We start from the raw sequence: 21,503 nt of genomic DNA, 5'->3' as shown, positions 1-21,503 counted from the left end.
AGGTAGGGGAGTTGGGACGTGGGAGGCTTGATTAGTTGGTTTGATTATTTGCAGCCCTGTTGGCTTGTTTTGTTTTATGAAATGAAATGAAAATCGCTTATTGTCACAAGTAGGCTTCAAATGAAGTTACTGTGAAAAGCCCCGAGTCGCCACATTCCGGCGCCTGTTCGGAGAGGCTGGTACGGGAATGGTTGTGTTTGTGGTTGTGTTTGCTGTGTAAATATATAAGTGCCTCAATAAAATATATATTTTTTTTTAATGAATCTGTTACGGTTAACGCGCAGGTTCAGTCGGCAGTTAGGAAGGCAAATGCAAAGTTAGCTTTCATGTCGATGTCTAGAATAAAAAAGCAGGAATGTCCGTCTGAAGCTGTATACAGCTCTGGTCAGACCTATTTGGAGTACTGTGAGCAGTTTTGGGCCCCTTATCTAAGGAAGGATATGCTGGCCTTGGAAAGGATCCAGAGGAGGTTCACAAGAATGATCCCTGGAATGAAGAGCTTGTCATGAGGAGTGGTTGAGGATTCTGGGCATGTACTCATTGGAGTTTTTTGGGTGGGGGGGATCTCATTGAAACTTACAGGATGCTGCGACGCCTAGATAGAGTGAATGTGGAGAGGGTGTTTCCATTAGTAGGAAGAATTAGAATCCAAGGCCACAGCCTCAGACTGAAGGGACGATCCTTGAAAACTATGAGTAGGAACTTCTTCAGCCAGAGGGTGGTGAATCTGTGGCACTCTGTGCTGCAGAAGGCTGTGGAGGCCAAATCACTGAGTGCCTTTAAGACAGAGATAGATAGGTTCTTGATTAATAAGGGGATCAGGGATTATGGGGAGAAGGCAGGAGAATGGGGATGAGAAACATATCAGTCACAATTGAATGGCAGAACTGACTCAATGGGTCAAAAGGCCAAATTCTGCTCCTATGTCTTATAGCAGGAATTCAAAATTAAAATTATATGTGATTCCTTACGTCAATTTGTGCTGAGGTTTCTTACACTTTTTTTTGTGTTGGGATTTCATGGGCCTGAAGGTTTCAGAAGTGCTTTTTAATTGGCCCATTAGTGAACAACACTATATCATAAAGTAAAGGGAGTTATTGAAGGCAGCATGGTGGCGCAGTGGGTAGTACTGTAGCCTCACGGCACCAAGGTTCCAGGTTCAATCCCAGTTCTGGGTCACTGTCCGTGTGGAGTTTGCACATTCTCCCCGTGTTTCACCCCCACAACCCAAAGATGTGCAGGGTAGGTGGATTGGCCATGCTAATTTGCCCCTCAATTGGAAAAATGAATTGGGTACTCTAAATTTATAAAATAAAAGTAAAGGGAGTTATTGAATTTCTATAGCATCTTTCACATACTCAGAACATTCCCATGTGCTTCACGAGCAGAGCTATTTCTGAAGCGGAGTCATTATTCTAACATAGGAAGATGCCACAATCAATTTGCACACAGCAAGAGCCCATAAACAGCAATTAAATGAATAGTCAGATTTTTATTTTGTTGCAGTTTTGGCTGAGGAGGAATGAGAGACAGGACAGTGGAGAACTCCCAGTTCTTGTCAGAAAGGTTACACAGAATCTTTTACATCGCTAACAGAGGTGGGTTGAGTTGAAACGCTGCAACATGGACAATGCAGTACTCCCTTCAGTACTGCAATGAAGCGACAAGGTAGATCACATGCTTCAGTCTTGGTATGGGACTTGGACCGACAATGTTCTGACACAGAACGATCTATTAATACCTCCAACCTAAGATGCATAAATTGACTAAGCATTATATAGGAGTCCATACTATACATCCACACAGATACAGTAAGTAACTTGCGTATAAGTAAATAACAAGTAAATTGGTTGTACAATGTCTCAATTAACGTAATGTGCAGTTAGAAATGGTAGCACAGTGGTTAGCACTGTTGCTTCACAGTTCCAGGGCCCCAGGTTCGATTCCCGGCTTGGGTCACTGCCTGTGTGGAGTCTGCACGTTCTCCCCGTGCCTGCGTGGATTTCCCCCGGGTGTTCCGGTTTCCTTCCGCAAGTCCCGAAAGACATGCCGTTAGGTAATTTGGACATTATGAATTCTCCCTCTGTGTACCCGAACAGGCGCCAGAATATGGCGACTAGGGGCTTTACACAGTAACTTCATTGCAGTGTTAATGTAAGCCTACTTGTGACAATAAAGATTTTTTTTTTTAAATAAATGATGATTCAGTTACAAAGATATTTTTATAAATCTCCAAACACCTCAAAAGCAAGAGAAGAGAAATAAACAGAGCACTTTCACATGGGAATAGATAAGAAATATTTTAGGAGCAATGCTCCAAAATGAACTATATGCACTTCGATACTTGGGAAACTTTGTTTTTTCTTCAGATAGAAAATATTCCAATACTCCAAAATGTGTTTCCTCCCAACGCCAGCCCCCTCAGCCCACCCAGACATTTGGCCCATGAAATGGTTCTCATGCAAATGTCCTGTTTTAACTCTCCGAGACCTTCCCCGACTGGGGTGAATTTTCTGAGTCTGTGATATCTCTCAGCCTTTGGATGCCTGTGCCCATCTAATAGATCACTTGTTCAACTGAAGGGCAAAAGTCACGTAACAGCAACCTGGTGCAATCAGGTTGGATGTCTCCCTTTTTGCTGCAGGGAGACCAGAGAATCTCGCTCAAGATTTATTTCACCCTCACTGGACCACATTGTAACTAAAAAACAAAACATAAAGTTTACAGGTTGCCAGATCGCTAAATAAGAATGGACAGGAAGTGGCTGCATCATGGAAAGAATTATATGAGGGGAAAGAAAAATTGCCAATTCCCAGCACGTGATGACTCTCCCAGAAATGGAACTGTGAAAACAAATATGAGATTCCACTTTCAGAAACAACAGGCAATAGGTCATACTGTGCATTTCCAACTTTGTTATGACAGGCCAATCTACAGAGTAGTGATCCAGTAACATCATCAAAATTAAAAGATTACACAGTAAAGTATGTCTACCCCACACAGTCAACCAAGTCACTTAATAAACACAAACATTTTTGCAAAGTTCATTCAAAAAGTTTTGCACACTACACAATAGTCCTGCATATTTTCATGTTGCCTCAACACCAAGAAGTACTCTAGACAACAACATTCAAGTCTCACACTGCATCTCAACATTACCTTTGCAAAACGTGCATTGATCCATTTTGTGAAGGTTTTCTTCTGCACACCATCATGTTCGTCTGAAAAGAAAACAATGCAATCAGTGAACTGCCATCAAAACTAGATCACAAAGTCAGGGAACAAGAATTTACAGTCAGCGGGTAATTGAAGGCAACTATGCTGGGTTTCATACTTTCAGAAGTAATCTATCATTTTTTTTAATTTAAGAGCAAAATACTGCAGACGCTGGAAATCTGAATGAAAACAGAAAATATAGGGAGACTTCAGCTGATTTGCACCAGGTTGCTGTTACGCGACTTTTGCCCTTCAGTTGAACAAGTGATCTATTAGATGGGCACAGGCATCCAAAAGCTGAGAGGTAGCAGAGTCTGGAACCATCTGTGGCTCTGGAGTTGAAACATTCATTCCACAGATGCTGCCATTAGTTTTTTTCAATTCTCAGTAGCATTCCCTCCTCTCCTCACACACCCCACATCCAATGAATGATAATAGTTGATTCTTACTTTATCAAATTCTTGTGAGAACATAGGCATCACTGGCTAGGCAAACATGTTATTGCCCATTTAACCTTTTGAGAAGGTGGTGGCAAGCTGCCTTTTGAACCACTTAAGTCCAGGTGGTGTTGATACACCCACAGTGCTGTTTGAGAGGGAATTCCAGAATACTGACCAAGCAACAGTGAAGGATCGGTGATAATAGTTCCGATGAAAAAGTTCCAAGTCAAGATGACTTGAAGGGAAACTTACAGGTGATGGTGTTCTGAGGTATCTGCTACCATTGTACTTCTACGTGGTAGAGACCATGGATTTGGAAGCTGCTGTCAAAGGAGCCTTGGTGAGTTGCTACAGTGCATCGTGTAGATGGTAAACACCAGTGTGTGCAGTAGAGGGAGTGAATGTTTAGATGTGGTGGATGGGGCACGAGTCAATGGTGATGGGACCAATGTTCTTGCTAACCATGTAACCAGGGAAGTACAGAGGGCTTTAAACTAAAAAGAGGTCCTGGAGAGGGGATATGTAGACTTCTAAAGCAAAAGAATATGGCAGCACTGCAAGACAGCTATTAAGGTAATGAGTGTGAAAGGAAGGTACAAAGTATACAAACATAAAAAGACAGTAGCAAATAGGGTAAAGGGAGAAAATGATGGACTTCCGGTTGCGGCTATGCTGAGCTAAGTCGCACGTTCGGCAGCTCCCGCCAGAAACGGACTTTTGGGCTCTTTTGAGGGGCCCCAGCGGCATTTGTTCGACGGTTCCCAGTGTGGGAAGGTGACAGTACGATTTCCGCGGCACTGTATGGATTGGACCAAGAATGGAGCGGTGAAAAAAGTAATTCTGGTGCAGTGAAAAGTGCGAGGGAGGAAAGCCAAGATGGCGGCGGGTGGAGACCAGGCAGCGTGGGTGCAGTGGGCGCAAGAGCAGCAGGAGTTTCTCAAGCACTGCTTCACGGAATTGAAAGCAGAGCTGCTGGAGCCGATGAAGGCTTTGATCGACAAGCTGGTTGAGACCCAGAAGGCCCAAGGGGCGGCGATCCGGGAGGTGCGGCAGAAGGCCTCGGAGAATGAGGACGAGATATTGGGCCTGGCGATGAAGGTGGAGGCGCACGAGGCGCTGCATAAGAAATGGCAGAAGTTCGAGGACATGGAGAATCGGTCGAGGAGGAAGAACCTGTGGATTCTGGGTCTCCCGGAGGGAGTGGAGGGGTCGGATGCTGGAGCATATGTGGTCTTATGCTGAACACGTTGATGGGTGCGGATGCCTTCCCGAGGCCCCTGGAGCTGGATGGGACCCACCGAGTCCTGGCAAGGAGGCCCAAGTCTAACGAGCCGCCGCGGGCGGTATTGGTGCGGTTCCACCGCTTGGTGGACAGGGAGTGTGTCCTAAGATGGGCAAAAAAGGAGCGGAGCAGCAGGTGGGAGAATGCAGAAGTCCGTATATACCAGGATTGGAGCGCAGAGGTGGCCAAGAAGAGGGGCAGGTAGAATCGGGCTAAGACGGTTCTGCATCGGAAGGGGGTGAAATTCAGGATCCTGCAGCCGGCGCAACTGTGGGTCACCTTTAAGGACCGGCACCATTACTTTGAGACGCCGGAGGAGGCGTGGACCTTTATTCAGGCCGAAAAGTTGGACACAGACTAAGGGTCGCTTGTGAGGGGAGGTCGGCGCGGGGGGCTACTGTGATTACTGTGCTTTGGGGGGTGTTGGGGGATGTTCTGTTCTGTATTGTTTCCTTGGGTGCTGGGTGGGGTAGGGTGAATTGGTTCGAAGTGGGGATTTTGAGAGAGTGTGGGCGTCGGTGGTTGGAAGTACGGGGTCCCGTTGAGGGGAGGGGAGATGGGAGGCCCGAGGTGGGGGAGTTGGGATTGGGCCGCAAAAGGGAGATGCGCCAGAGAGGGCGGGGCCGGTCTGATGGAAAGCACGGGCTTTTTCCCGCGCTAGGGAATGGGGGGGGGTGTTGGAGAGGAGCGCCCGCTGATGGACGGGGGGGGACTACCACACTGGGGGGGTCGATGGAGTGGCGGGAGTCAGCAGACTTACGGGAGTGCTATGGGGGGAGCAACGAAGCTAGGGGGGGGACTGGGTTGCTGCTGCATTGGCCAAAGGGGAGCTGGAGCACGGAGAGAGAGTCGGGGTGGGGGTCTGCCGCTGGGGGGGAATGGAGAGTACGAGAGGTGCGGGCACGTGGCTGGCCTAGAAAAGAGGATGGCTAAGTGGGGGGGGGGGGCCTGATCCGGCTGATAACTTGGAATGTGAGAGGCCTGAACGGGCCGGTCAAGAGGGCCCATGTGTTCGCGCACCTGAAGGGACTGAGGCAGATGTGGTTATGCTCCAGGAGATGCATTTGAGGGTGGCAGATCAGGTTAGGTTGAGAAAGGGGTGGGTAGGGCAGGTTTTACACTCGGGGTTGGACGCAAACGTTATTGGATCCAGCATTGGACCGCTCCAGGTCCAGGACGGGTAAGAGGCCGGCGGAGGCCAAGGTGCTGAGGGGGTTTATGGACCAGATGGGAGGAGTGGACCCATGGAGGTTTGTCAGGCCGGGGGCCAGGGAATTTTCTTTTTTTCCCACATCCATAAAGCCTACTCCCGGATAGACTTCTTCGTTATGAGCAGGGCACTAATCCTGAGGGTGGAGGACGCGGAGTATTCGGCCATAGCCATCTCAGACCATGCCCCGCATTGGGTGGAGCTGGAGCTAGGGGAGGAGAGGGACCAGTGCCCGCTGTGCACCTGGATGTGGGATTGCTGGCAGATGAGGTGGTGAGCGGGCGGATCCGGGGGTGCATTGAAAGCTATCTAGAGGCTAACGATAATGGGGAGGTGCAGGTGGGGGTGGTCTGGGAGGCGCTGATGGCAATGATTAGGGGAGAGCTAATCTCCATTAGGCCCCACATGGAGAAGGAGAGGAGAGAGAGGGAGAGATTGGTGGGGGAGATTTTAAGGGTGGATAGGAGTTATGCAGAGGTCCCCGAGGAGGGACTACTCAAGGAGCGACAAAGCCTCCAGGCCGAGTTCGACCTGTTGACCACCAAGAAGGCAGAAGTGCAGTGGAGAAAAGCGCAAAGGGCGATGTATGAGTACGGGGAGAAGGCTAGCTGGATATTGGCACACCAGCTTCGGAAGTGGGAGGCAGCGAGGAAGATTGGGGGAGTTAGGGACAATGGGGGGAACACGGTGCGGACTGCGGTGGGAATAAATGGGGTACTTAGAGACTTTTATGAGGGGCCGTATAGGTCTGAGCCCCCGACGGAGGAGGGGAGGATGCGTCGATTTCTGGATCGGCTGAGGTTCCCGAGGGTGGAGGAGGAGCAGGTGGCTTGGCTTGGGGCACCGGTAGGGCTGGAGAAGCTGACTAAGGGGCTGGGGAGTATGCAGGCGGGGAAGGCACCGGGGCCAGATGGGTTCCCGGTGGAATTTTACCGGAAGTACATGGACCTGCTGGGCCCTCTATTAGTGAGGACGTTCAATGAGGCGTGGGAGAGGGGGCCCCCTCCTAGCTACGTAAAATGGCTGCGTCCCGATTAATTTGGCCAAAACCCGATTTGAAATGGCTAACCGGAAAGGCTGCTGTGAAAAGCAGGTAACAAGACAGAAACGGACAGCTGCAGACAGAATAGCATATTCGGCTCTGGGGAAGTTGGCCCAGATCGATACTCAGGGCTATTAACAGCCCATCCACCCAGACATCTGCAGTGTAATCAGCTATCCCCGGGAACAATTGCAACATATTAGCAATTGAATACCGGGCCAGACCTGTCGGCGCCTGCAGTGGCCGAAACAAAAGCAGGTGAATGACCACCCCCCGATCGGGGAATCGCCTCGCAATTGGACGTATCGACCCGTGATTGGGAACACGGCCAATCACTTGGGACTCAGGGTCAAGGGCCGCCCCGGGAGGCAGGAAGCCCCTGGGCCCTATAAAGTGAGGGGCCAAGTTCAGATCGCTCTCTCTCTCCCTTCTTCGCCTGCTTGAGACCTTCGCAAGAACAGCAACCGGCAACTGTAAGTTTTGAATCCAGCGATCGCTATCCGGTAAAGACTCCTAGCCATCGACCTGTAGCAGCCTTTTGAATCCCGCGGGCCAGATCCGATTGGATAAGCCATTTGTTTCCCTGACCTGGTGGGCTCTTCCTAAAGTTAAGTATTGGTCAGTAGGGATAGATTTATTATATAGGTAGTAGGATTGTGTAAACATTACTTGTTGTATATAATAAATGACCGTTGATTTCAATCTTACTAAGCGGTGTGCTGACTTATTAATCATAACTTGAACTTGAAGCACATGGCGGTATCAGAAAGATACCTGGCGACTTGTGAGCAAAGGTGACGTAATCAGAGCTAATAAACTACGGCTAAAAAGAGCAACACCCCGACGATGTCCAGGGCGCTGATCTCGCTGATCTTGAAGCGGGACAAGGACCCATTAGTGTGGGTCGTATAGGTCAATCTCTCTCCTCAACGTGAACGCAAAGCTGTTAGCGAAGGTGTTGGCTACCAGAATTGAGGACTGTGTCCCGGGGGTGATTCACGAGGACCAGACGGGTTTTGTTAAGGGAAGGCCAATGTGCGGAGGCTCCTTAACATAATCTTGATGCCTGCAGTGGAGGGGGAAACGGAGATAGTGGCGGCAATGGACGCGGAGAAGGCTTTCGATAGGGTGGAGCGGGGGTACCTTTGGGAAGTATTGAGGAGGTTTGGGTTCGGGGAGGTGTTCATTAGTTGGGTAAGGCTACTTTACGAAGCCCCGGTGGCGAGTGTGACCACGAATCGGAGGAGTTTGGAATACATTTGGCTGTACCGGGGGATGAGGCAGGGGTGCCCCCTATCCCCCATGCTATTTGCATTGGCAATTGAGCCTTTGGCTATGGCTCTAAGGGAGTCCAGGAACTGGGGGGGCACCGGGTTTTGTTGTATGCCGATGACCTGTTACTGTATGTGGTGGACCCAGTGGAGGGGGGATGACGGAGGTGATGCGGATCCTCAAGGAGTTTGGGGACTTTTCCGGGTATAAGCTCAATGTGGGGAAGAGTGAGCTCTTTGTGGTATACCCAGGGGACCAGGGAAGGGGGATAGACGAGCTTCCACTGAAGAAGGCGGAAAGGAGTTTTCGGTACTTAGGGATCCAGGTGGCCAGGAGCTGGGGGACCCTACACAAATTCAACTTGACGAGGCTGGTGGAGCAAATGGAGGACGAGTTTAAAAGGTGGGATATGCTGCCACTCTCCCTGGCGGGTAGGGTACAGTCGGTGAAGATGACGGTGCTCCCGGGGTCCCTTTTTATATTTCAGTGCCTCCCCACCCTGATCCCCAAGGCCTTTTTTAAGCGAGTCAGTAGGAGCATCATGGGATTCGATTGGGCGAAAAAGACCCCGAGGGTGAAAAGGGTGTTTCTGGAGCGGAGTAGGGACAGAGGAGGGTTAGCGTTACCTAATCTGTGTGGGTATTACTGGGCTGCCAATGTGGCGATGATACGCAAGTGGGTAATGGAGGGGGAGGGGGCGGCGTGGAAGAGGCTGGAGGTGGCGTCCTGTGTGGGCACGAGTCTGGGAGCGCTGGTGACAGCACCTTTGCCACTCCCGCCGACTAGGTACACCACGAGTCCGGTGGTAGCAGCGACTTTGAAAATTTGAGAACCACCGGTTCGTCCCGGAGAGAATGGACGGAGGGTTCCTGAGCTGGCACAGGACAGGAATTAGAAGGATGGGAACCTGTTTTTAGATGGGACGTTTGCGAGCCTTGGGGCGCTGGAGGAAAAATTCGGGCTTCGGGAGAAGGAGCTTGGGGAGGAGATAGACGAGGGTACGTGGGCGGATGCCCTGGGTAAGGTTAATTCTTCCTCCTCTTGCGCCAGGCTTAGCCTGATACAATTTAAGGTTCTTCACAGAGCGCATATGACAGGGGCAAGGCTGAGCAGGTTCTTTGGGATGCAAGACAGGTGTGGGAGGTGCTCGGTGAGCCCAGCAAATCACACCCACATGTTCTGGGCGTGCCCGGCGCTGGACGGGTTCTGGAGGGGTATTGCAAGGACGGTGTCTAAGGTGGTGAACACCCAGGTTAAGCCGAGCTGGGGGTTAGCACTATTTGGGGTATCGGACGAGTCAGGAATGCAGGAGGCGAAAGAGACCAGTATTCTGGCCTTTGCGTCCTTGGTAGCCCGGCGGAGGATTCTGCTACAGTGGAAGGATGCGAGGCCCCCAAGCGTTGAAGCCTGGATCAGCGACATGGCAGGGTTCATTAAATTGGAGAGGGTAAAATTTGCCTTGAGAGGGTCTAATCAAGGGTTCTTCAGGCGGTGGCAACCGTTCCTAGACTTTCTAGCGGGGCGTTAGGAGGTGGTCAGCAGCAGCAGCAACCCGGGGGGGGGGGGGGGGGGGGGGGGGTGTACTTTATGTTTTCTACTGTGTTTATTATTGCTTAATGGGGGGTTTGTATATTGGGGGAATTTGTGAGGTAGTTGTAAGATGTTTATTTAGGTGTTCTTTGTTTTTCTTTTTTCTGTCAGAGGGTTTGTTGAAAATATGTAAAAATTTGAATGAAAATATTTCTTTAAAAAGGGGGGAAATTATTTTTAAAAACGAAATTCAAGGTTCTTTAATTAAATATACGTATTATTCGACACAAAATGAATGAATTAACAGCACAGACTGAAATGAATGGGTATGATTTTATACCCATTAATGAAATGTGGTTACTGGGAGATCAAAGCTGGGAACTAAATATTCGGGGGTATGTGACTTTTCATAAGGACAGGCAGGACGGAAAGAGTGGTGGGGGTAGGTAGCTTTGTTAGATGGATTAAGTACAATAGCAAGAAATGATCTTGGATCAGGAGTTGTAGAATCCATATGGGTGGAGTTAAGAAATAACAAGATGACACTGTCAGGAGTAGTCCATTGGCACCCTGACAAAAGCTATACTGTAGGACAGAGAATAAACAGGAGAAAATGAGGGCATATAAAAAAGGCAGTACATTATTATGGGTGATTTTATAATCTTCAAGTGGATTAGAACAATCAAATTGGCAAAGGTAGCCATAAGAAATAATTCATAACAGTGTATTTGGGACAGATCCCTAGAACAATATGTTGTGGATCCAACCAGGGATCAGGCCAAATCTGGTAATGTGTAATGAGGCAGGTTTAATAAACAATCTGAGTAAAAGACTCCCGAGGGAATAAGGACCATTACGTGGTTAATAATTTAGCATTCAAAGGACGGCATGGTGGCGCAGTGGGTTAAACTGCTGCCTCACAGCGACGAAGACCCGGGTTTGATTCCGGCCCCGGTCACTGTCCGTGTGGAGTTTGCACCCGTGTCTGCGTGGGTCTCACCCCCAGAACCCAAAAAGATGTGCAGGGTGTGTGGATTGGCCAAGCTAAATCGCCCCTTAATTGGAAAAAATATAATTGGGTACTATAAATTTATTTTAAAAACAATGCCATGAGACCTCACGGGGTCCAGAGTTGATATTGAGAACTCCCTCCCAACTGTATACCACTGAGCCGCTGCCACCTCTGCTGTGCCTGCCCTGTCAGATGGACAGTGCATACCCAGGGATGGTGATGGCCGTGTCTGGTACATTGTACGGTATGATTCAGCGAGTATGACTGTCAAGCTGCTGCTTGACTAGTCTGTGGGACAGTTCGCTCAATGTTTGCAGACGCCCTAAGATGCTATTCAGGTGGACTTTGCCGGGTCGGTAGAGCTGGGTTTGCCGTTGTCATTCGAGATGCCTGGGTCATTGCCAGGTAATCCGTCCAGTTTCATTCCTTTTTGTGGACTTTTTAGCGATTTGATCGACCGAGTGCCTTGAGGGTCATTTCAGAGGGCATCTAAGAGTCAACCACATTGCTGTGGGTCTGGAGTCACATGTAGACTAGATCAGGTAAGAACCGCAGATTTCATCCCCTAGAAGATGGGTTTTTAATTTTGCATTCAGAGGGTGACAATCAACAATGGTTTCATGGTGACTATTACCTGGACAGACTTTGTAATTCCAAATTTATTAACTGAATTTAAATTCAACCAGCTGTTGTGGTGGGATTCGAACCCGTGTCCCCAGAGCATTAGCCTGAGTCATTGGATCACTAGTCCAGTGACAATATCACTACATCACCACCTCCCATTTAGGGTATAGCGGACTATTATTGGTGCTAACCACCATTTAGTATCTCTGAAAAGTGCTATTCCTGCTGTCCAATGATCAGCAGGAGTCTATTACAATCAATGGACAAAATCACACCTGATGTAGCGGTGTCCATAAGCAAATTTCCCACTAAGAATCAGTGGGTAACCATGGACCCAAGCTGTTGAAAATAAGGGCAAAAGAAATAGGAGCAGTGATAGACCATATGGCCAATTGTGCCTGCTCCAGCATTCAACAAGATCCTGGCCGAACCACATCTATCTGGGAGACAAACTCTCTGCAGTATACCCTAGAACTCTTGCAAAATACCAGAGCTATCTATGGAGATTCTTAAAAAGCAGTAACGCCTAGTAGTGCAAGAAAACCTTCTGGGGGACCCTGCCTGCACAAAGGGGGGACTGTATGAAATTTGAATATTTTGTACACATTGGACAGTCTGGAAGTCAAATCCCAAGTCACCAAATTTCTTCTCACACTCTTATCCTGGTGCAACTGATTTATTTAATCCTTGGGCTCTGGTAGTTCCCCAGATGGCTATTCTTAATGGGCAAGTATTGACAGAAGTTCAAGTATGATGTGTCAGACATCACAGACAGGCTGAACCTATTCTCAATACCGATTTATCAGGAACACTGGACAATTTTTCTCCAAGCACTGTGTATTAAACACCACCAACAAATAGCAAAACCAAACTATTGCACGCAACAAATGTTTCATATGCCATGTTTCCACACTACAGCACCGCTCCCGATAGCCCCGGGGAAGTACTCAGGGAGTCCGGTAATAATAGCTTCATTGAGAATTTGGAGGCAGTTTCGCCAACACTTCGATTGGGGGCAGGGTCAAGGGAAATGCCGATTCGGGGGAACCACAGATTTGAGCCAGGGAGGTGGGATGGAAATTTTCAGAAATGGGAGGAGAAGGGGATTAAGATACTAAAAGATTTGTTTCTTAGGGGTCGTTTTGCAGGATTGAAGGAGCTGGAAGTGAAGTATGGGCTGGAGCAGGGGGAAATGTTTAGATACATGCAGGTTCGAGATTTTGCCAGAAAGGAATTACAGAACTTCCCGGAGGAGCCGGCCTCCACATTGCTGGAGGAGGTGCTGACGACAGGGGGACTGGAGAAGGGGGTAGTGTTAGCGGTCTGCGGAGCTATTTTGGAAGAGGAGAAGGCACCACTGGAGGGGATCAAAGCAAAGTGGGAGGAAGAGTTGGGAGTGGATATGGAGGAGGGGTTCTGGTGTGAGGTGCTCCGGAGAGTGAATGCCTCCACCTTGTGCGCGAGGTTGGGGCAGATACAGCTGAAGGTGGTATACAGAGCACACCTCACGAGGGCGAGGATGAGCCGATTCTTTGAAGGAGTTGAAAATGTGTGTGAACGACTAATCACGTTCATATGTTTTGGTCCTGTCCAAAGCTAGAGGATTACTGGAAGGAGGTTTTTAGGGTAATTTCTAAAGTGGTGCACATGAAACTGGACCTGGGGAGGCCATATTCAGGGTGTTGGACCAGCCAGGGTTGGAAACGGGTGCGGAGGCAGATGTTGTAGCCTTCGCCTCGTTGATCGCCCGAAGACGGATCCTGATGGGTTGGAGAGCAGCCTCTCCACCCTGTGCCCTGGCGTGGCGGGGGGACTTGTTGGAATTCTTGACTCTTGAGAAGGTTAAGTTTGAACTGAGGGGAAGGACAGAGGGGTTCTACAATTCATGGGCATTATTCATTCTGCACTTTCAAGGACTGGATAACATCGAACATTAGTTTGGGGGGGGGGGGGGGGGCGATGGGTGTTAATGGGGGCTATGGGGGATTCCTGATTCGTTTTTTGTCATTTGTTTATGTGAACACGTGGGTGAATGTTTTGGATTTGGTGGGAGGATGGGATCGTTGTTATTGATATGGGGATTGACATATTTGTTACTGATTATTGTTTATTGTTGGTGGGTGTAAATTTGGGAGAAAATGTGAGAAAGGAGAACAAAGAAATTTTTTTTTAAATATTTCCAGACTAAAATTTATATTAAAAATGGCATGTTAATTGCTACTCCACTTAGCATACACACAGCATTTCCTAATAATTCTTCAACATCAATTAAAACATTCAGTTTACAGAAATAAACATTACTACATGATGACTTGTTAACCCCCAATGAACGGTTTTTAATTTAAACCAAGACTGTTGAAAGGAATTACAACAATGCCTGTAAGATGCCTGACAAACAATTACTTCATATTGGCAACTGATACTTGGATTTAATTCTTGAACTGGGGAGAGGGAAAGTGCTAAGGCGAGGGAGTGCCCATATCTGCTCCTCGCTACTTCAGAATGTTGGGTTTCAGTTTCATCTCTTTTGAAAACAAATCATTAACTCATCTGAAAGAATTTTCATTTAATTCACCTTTGAAAGAAACATAAAGACATAAAATCACAGGGATTGGCACAGAAGCTAAAACTGCCTGAAAAAAAGTTTTTAAAGTTTATACGTTAAACATCTAATGACTAATAGGAGCAGGTTACAGAAATTCCATCTGGAACAGGGAGAGATTAATACAAGGGTGCGTTCCAAGATACTGCAGAGACGTTATGGCCCTTAAAAATATAACAGGACTGTTTTAAGTTTTATTTAATCACAGTAGTAAATGACTGCAGCCTCAGCAACCTATATCAAGTTTAAGTCCATGTTCCATTAATTTACACACATCACTGTTTGCCGTTATCAACAGATCTTGGTACTCTGATTTACAATGTGTCCAACAATGAGGCAACAGCACCCAGAACAGCTCATTCCAAACACAGTTTGAACAGGATAAACTAGCAAATAGAAAACAGGACTGCGCTTTACAGGTCATATTTCCACGCTCAGCAAACTCTCAGTATTCTTTTTGGCGAGACTTTTGTCTCATGAGAAGATGGTTTACACATTGGTGGTCAACTACACCTTGCCTGGTGTGGCCCACTCTGGCAGACAGTCTGCCACATTTGCTGCAGATGAAGACAGTGGGCTTGGGAAATGAAAGAATAAGGGGGAAACCCTTCATTGGTTGGAGTCACACGCAGCACAAAGAAGGTGGTTGTGGCTGTTGGAGGTCAATCATCTCAGTTACAAGACTTCACTGCAGGAGGTCCTCAGTGTAGTATCCTCTGCTCAACCATCTTCAGTTGCTTCAATGACCTATCTTCCATATTAGGTCAGAAGTGTGGATGGTCGCTGATCATTAAACAATGCACAGCACCATTTGGGACTCCCCCAATACAGAAGCAGACACTTTTAGGTAAATCTGTGACAGAACAGTGGGACATATTCAAGAAGGAAATAAGGAGAGTACAGTGCCAACATGTTCCAATCAAGAAAAAGGGTGGGACCAGCAAATCCAGTGAACCCTGGCTATCGAGGCATATAGAGCATTAGTTAAGGAGTAAAAGGGAGACCTATAGCAGATATCGAGGGCTCAAACCAGCAGACGCTCCAGAGGCGTACAGAACGTGCAAGAGGGAACTTAAAAAGGAAATTTGGAGAATGAAAAGGGGACATGAAAGGATACTGGCAAATGAAATAAAGGAAAGTCCCAAGTAGTTTACAAGTACATTAAAGGTAAAAGGAAATCTAGGGAAAGAGTAGGACCACAGTGGTAATTTGTGTGTGGAGCTGGAGGATGTAGGTAGGGTACCAAATGAACACTTTGTGTCAGTGTTCACTCGTGAGAGGGATAGTATGGGTTTCGAAGTCCGGGGGTTCCTTAGCCATAACTGATGTTTTTTTTTAAATATATATATGTTTTTAATTGGGTTTTTGAACAAAGTATATGTAAACAAAACAGAATACATATAAGAGAAGGGAACACACACAAAAAACAAAACAAACAACATCAAAAAAAAAGTTAGAGTAAAATAACTGGTAGGGTATTATGTGCTAGCTCAACAACAGCAGCTCCGTACAATTGGCAGTATTGTTTTTAGCACATAAGTAGGCATCTGTTTGTGGGGGGGCGGCTGGGGAGGGTACATGTACATTTGGGCGCCGGGGAAACAATTAGAGGGCAATACGCAAATGGATCTGTTGTTGTTGTCACTTGCTTCTCCCAGGCGGCTTTCATTAAATTTCATAGAATTTACAGTGCAGAAGGAGGCCATTCGGCCCACCTAGTCTGCACCGGCTCTTGGAAAGAGCACCCACACTCCCACCCTATCCCCATAACCCAGTAACCTCACCCAACACTAAGGGCAATTTAGCATGGCCAATCCACCTAACCTGCACATCTTTGGACTGTGGGAGGAAACCGGAGCACCCGGAGGAAACCCACGCACACACGGGGAGAACGTGCAGACTCCGCACAGACAGTGACCCAAGCAGGGAATTGAACCTGGGACCCTGGAGCTGTGAAGCAATTGTGCTAACCACTATGCTACCATTTCACTGCCGTTGTCGTCTCGTGATCACCTCCGCTTCAGCCGTTCGTCCCGTCTTTTGCCCGGATTTTCCTTTTTCTCTGTTCCTGTAGATGCCAAGTTTGTTATTGTTTCCCGTGCCCTCCTTCCGGCTGTCATTCCCTTGCCTCCTCCCCCCCCCACCCCCACTTCACTGGTTCCCCTCTATTGTTCCCTCCCTCCCCCCACTCTTGCACCCCCTCACTTCTGCCCCCTTCTCCTGTGGTTCGCCTTTCTTTTCTCTTAGGTTTAGCTTCTATTCCCCCCCCCCCCTCCTCCCTGGTCTATCCCTCCCTCCCCCGCTTCGACTACTTTCTCCTGATTCTTGGCTACCTGGCTATTCTTCTGCTTTTTTTGTTGGCCACAAACAGCTCCCGGAACAATTGGAACGTTCTGTGGAACCCATTGTCTGACCCTCGAGTGACAAATTTGATTTTCTCCATTTGGAGAAATTCTGAGAGGTCGGACAGCCAGTCTGCAGCTTTGGGTGGTGCTGCTGACCACCAGCCGAACAGGATTCTACGGCGGGCGATCAGGGAGGCAAAGGCAAGGGCGGCCATCCTCCTCCCCAGGAATAGATCTGGCTGGTCTGATATCCCGAAGACCGCCACTTTCGGGCATGGCTCCACCCTCATCCCCACCACTTTGGACATTGCCTCGAAGAAGGCTGTCCAGTACTCCACAAGTCTGGGGCAGGGCCAGAACATGTGAGCGTGGTTGGCCGGGCTTCCTTGGCACCGTTTACATCTATCCTCCACCTCCAGGAAGAACCTACTCATACGAGTTCTTGTTAAGTGGGCTCTATGTACCACTTTTAGTTGCGTCAGGCTGAGCCTTGCGCATGTGGAGGTGGAGTTGACCCTATGCTCCAGAGTCCCCACCCTATTTTAATCCCCAGGTCTTCCTCCCATTTCTTTCTTGTTGCGTCCAGTACGGTGTCGGCCCTTTCTACCAGTCGGTCATACATGTCGGATAACTGACGTTTCTAACGACTTGGGGCTCAATCTGTCCATCTTTTGGACAGTTAAAATCACCCCCATGACCAGTTGATGAGAATTAAGGTCTGGCATGGCTGCCAGCGCCCTCTTAATAAACTCCGCATCATCCTAATTCGGTGCATAAACTTTAACTAAAACCTAGCCCCCCCGCCAGCACTCCACGCATCATCGCCTAGCGTCTCATCGGATCCAAGACTATGCTAGCCACTGTGAAAGCCATCCTTTTATTGAACAGGATAGCAACCCCTCTTGACTTTGAGTCGAACCAGGAGTGGAATGCCTACCCCACCCATCCCTTTCTTAGCCTCATCTGATCCTGCACCCTTAAATGCGTCTCCAGCAGGAAGACAATGTCCGCCTTCAAGCCCTTCAAATGAGCAAACAAATGGAGCTTTTAACCAGGCCAAGCAACCTCCTCACATTCTATGTCGCCATCCTCACCAGGTGTCTCTGAACTCCTCACCCCGTCTGCTAAGAGCCACCATCCCAACCTAATCCGGAGACCTCTAGGCTCCCCATGAGGTCAAGCCCACCCAAGATGGTCGCCACCTCCACCCCCACCTATACCTAATTACAAAGAGTCCTGTGTCACAAGCTTACTACCCTCGTCCCCTTTTCCCTTTGACTCCCCCCAACAAAGAGAACGAACCCATCCCAGGCTCCCTGCCTCCCGCTCAAACCGCACTGCCCTGCCCCCCAGCTACCCATTGCAGCCCCCTCACCCAGTGTTTTTGTTTACTAACATCCCTGCTAGCATGGCCACACTAAAATTTCTGCCACATTGCTTCAATCCAATCAACAGCAGATGGGTGCAAAGCATGACAGCGATACTTTGCTCTCTTTCTCAAATGACCTGATAAAGTTCTAGTTTGCCACAGAGAAGATCCCTGGGCAGGATAATACTGGACATGAATAACGAAAAGTCAATGCCAAAAGCCATTTCAGAACTTTCTACTTCTGGTTCAGCTTCTAAATTATTTGCTAATATGTAATTTCCTAGAGACAGCTAATGGGCACAAAGGCTACTCATTAACTCAAGAGTGTGACCGGAATCTTACATCCAAACGTCGGCAAAAAAACTGGCAACACAACTTTGTTAGTTCCTATTCATAGTTCAGATGGCAAACTCCACTGTAACAATGAAAATCCATTTTGGGAATTTGATATTCAATCACAATGGACTCAAATGATGGTCTGAACATTTGGAAATTCAGTGGGATATGTTTTAGAAGAAGATGGAAACATAACCTTTTTCTGCAAAAACAATTGTGTATGGAGCTGGGAAACATCAATATCAGGAGATTCGGCTCAGCTCATCACTCAGAATGACTGCACTGACACATTCTAGAGATGTGGGGTGAAATTCTCCCTTTGGGAGACGAAGTGTTGACACGGGACTGAATTGCGTGTGCTTCGCGTACCCATTGGGGGCACTATTTATTCTTTTTTTCTTATATTTTATTCCAAATAATTCAAAAATACAAAACATAAATAATCTGGGGAACACTCTCCCCAACTTACAATAGTCTGTACAAGTTTTCACTTTTTACACACTCACACACCCTCCCCCGGCGATGAACAATTCCTCGAACATGGCCACGAACAATCCCTACCGTGCCTCAAAGCCCTCCGCTGAACCCCTCAATTCAAACTTAATTTTCTCCAAACGGAGGAGTTGTACAGGTCCCCTTGCCAGGCCGCCACCCCCGGTGGCATTGTCGACCGCCATTCCAGCAATATTTTTTGCTGGGCAACCCAGATAGGCAAAGGCCACAACATCGGCCTTCCTCCCCTCCATCAGCTCCGGCATTTCCGATGTCCCAAATATCGCCACCATCAGGTCCAGCCTGGTTCTCTGCCCCTCTTGGGGCAGAGGAGTTACCAGTGACTCCCATCCCTCTGGATCCTTTCAGGCTGTTGGAAAGGCCTGAAGTCATGAAAGATGCTGTGTAAATGTAAGTCTGTCTTTCTCTTTAATTCCTTCTTTGCACTTAACTTCTTGTAACTGATTATGGGCTAAACGCTGCAAATGCAAACCATGATCGGGCAGAGAATCAGACGTCTGGACAAAACTGAGGCCCGTGCCCAGTGCCATGCTCAGAGTCCCTCGCCAGTGGCGATAATGAGGTTTGCACCTGGCAGCGGTATGCAAAACCGGCATTTGCATGCACTTAAATGTAATTCGCGGATTGGACACAGTATGCTCCGCGATGCTCCGTTCCCCTCAGGAGGACATCTCACTAGCGTGAATTACTACAAGTATTTACAAACGTGGACTGGGCACCATGGCTTTGGAGGGGGAGTGAGAGGCTAAAGAAACATTGAACAACCGTTGGAAACTGTCAGGCTTGCTGGGGATGGATGTCCGGGCCGGGGGCAGTAGTGGGTAGTGACTTGGTGCCAAGCCTGTGGACTTTGAATGTCCCCCCTCGAGATCGGCATGGCTTAGCTCAGAACGCCGTTGCTGCAGTCTGTCTTTTAAATGTACCCTGTTGATGCTACATACAGGCTCCTGGTGCTCACACTGCTGAGTGCTGTCTGTGTCCTTTAAATACTCAGAAGGCCTAGGCCATCTGGGAGCCCACCCAGGCCACCTCTCTGGATGCCCTCATACCCCAGCTGTATCATCATAGGCCAAGCTCAATCAGTAGCCATCAGGTGTTTGCACTCCTCAGAAGTGCTACCCATTGCAGAGGAAGCAGGGAATCAGCTGAGCTCACCTTAACCAGAGGGCACATGCACCGCAGCCATTGGAACCCACCCTGGTTCTCTGCCCCAAGAGGGGCAGAGGAGTTACCAGTGACTCCCATCCCTCTGGATCACCAGCTGTCTTCTCCTGGTGAGATTGGCAGTGCTGACTGCCTCTGCAGGCCCCTTTAACTCCCTCTCACTGTGATCGGACCCCAGCTTCACAGCTGCAGGGAATTAGCATTGTTAGTTACATGAGCACTCCGTAGCTCGCAAGTGGCTGCATGCTGTGTGTGCTCTGTGCTCCTTGCTATTGGCTGCAAATGCCTGGAGAATGTCTGAAGGCTACTGTAACAGAGTTTATTTGCTGCTTGCTGCTGCCTTTTTCTGCTTGTATGCGGCATCTTCCCCTTGGACATAATTGCTGCTTCCTGAATGAAGGGAAGGAAGGAGGGAAAGAAGAAAGAAGGTAGTTGCCTTTCGGTTGATAGGGCAGTGCTGGAGAAGGGGTGGGATGTTCTCTCCTTTCATTTCAGGTAGTCTGTGCTGCTCGTTCTCACACACATGTACTCTAGCAGACATGCAGTCGTTTAAGCATATACTCCATATGCAGACACATTCTCACCGATATGCACGCGCTCACACACATACATACCTGCACACGCACTGGGATCCTTTCCACCAATGTGGGTCTGCTGCGGGGGTGGGGGCCTGTGCTGACTCGGCAGTTGGTGGGATATTTTTGTTTTTTGGCTCGATTTTGTCTTTGGTGAGAAACTGATGCCCTCGTTATATTCCTGCCTATTTTGGTTTCTTCTTCTGTGCATACTACTGATACTAATGGTGGGGGGGTTCATAGATTTTACATAGAATTTACAGTGCTGAAGGAGGCCATTCAGCCCATCGAGTCTGCCCCGGCTCTTGGAAAGAGCACCCTACCCAAGCCCAAACCTCCACCCTATCCCCATAACCCAGTAACCCCACTCAACCTTTTTGGACACTAAGGGCAATTTAGCATGGCCAATCCACCTAACCTGTACATCTTTGGACTGTGGGAGGAAAACGGAGCACCCGTAGAAAATCCATGCACACACGGGGAGAACAGGCAGACTCCGAACAGACAGTGACCCAAGCTGGGAATCGAACCTGGGACCCTGGAACTGTGAAGCAACTGTGCTAACCACTATGCTACCGTGCTGCCCTTCCCCCCTCTCCTTTGGCTGTGCCCCGTGTCGGCATGACCTACTCCGGTAGTCTGTGCTGCTCATTCTCACACTCGCGTACGCTAACAGGCATGCACGCAGTCATTCACCCATATACTCTGTGCATACACACTCTCACCGATATGCACGCACTTGTGTACAAATATTTTCTTGTACACGCATTGGACGTCTATACACCGATGTGGGTCTTCTGCGGAGGGCAGAGGGGGCTGCCTCTGCAGCTGGTGGCATTGTAGCTTTGCTTTCTGCCCTTGGTGTATGGCTGGTGATTTTGTTGTCTTCCTGCCTGTTTTGTGTTCTCCTTCGGTGGTTGCTCTGTACTCAATTTGATTTATAATGTGCGGGACCTCTTCTGGGTAGAACT

General features: G+C 48.5%; 1 protein-coding gene across 5 annotated transcripts in view; it reads right to left on the bottom strand.

Moving 5' to 3' along the window:
* Positions 1-21,503, bottom strand: part of utrn (utrophin) — a 770,758-nt gene that overhangs the window by 637,943 nt on the left and 111,312 nt on the right. For all 5 annotated transcript variants that reach the window (XM_072507465.1, XM_072507476.1, XM_072507484.1 and 2 more), the window contains exon 3: positions 3,160-3,221. In XM_072507465.1, the coding sequence (XP_072363566.1) occupies positions 3,160-3,221 (62 nt within the window). The remainder of the gene's footprint in view (positions 1-3,159; positions 3,222-21,503) is intronic.

This window comes from Scyliorhinus torazame, chromosome 1, assembly GCF_047496885.1.
Source record: "Scyliorhinus torazame isolate Kashiwa2021f chromosome 1, sScyTor2.1, whole genome shotgun sequence".
Taxonomy (NCBI): Eukaryota; Metazoa; Chordata; class Chondrichthyes; order Carcharhiniformes; family Scyliorhinidae; genus Scyliorhinus; species Scyliorhinus torazame.
This window is presented reverse-complemented; position numbering and strand designations above follow the sequence as displayed.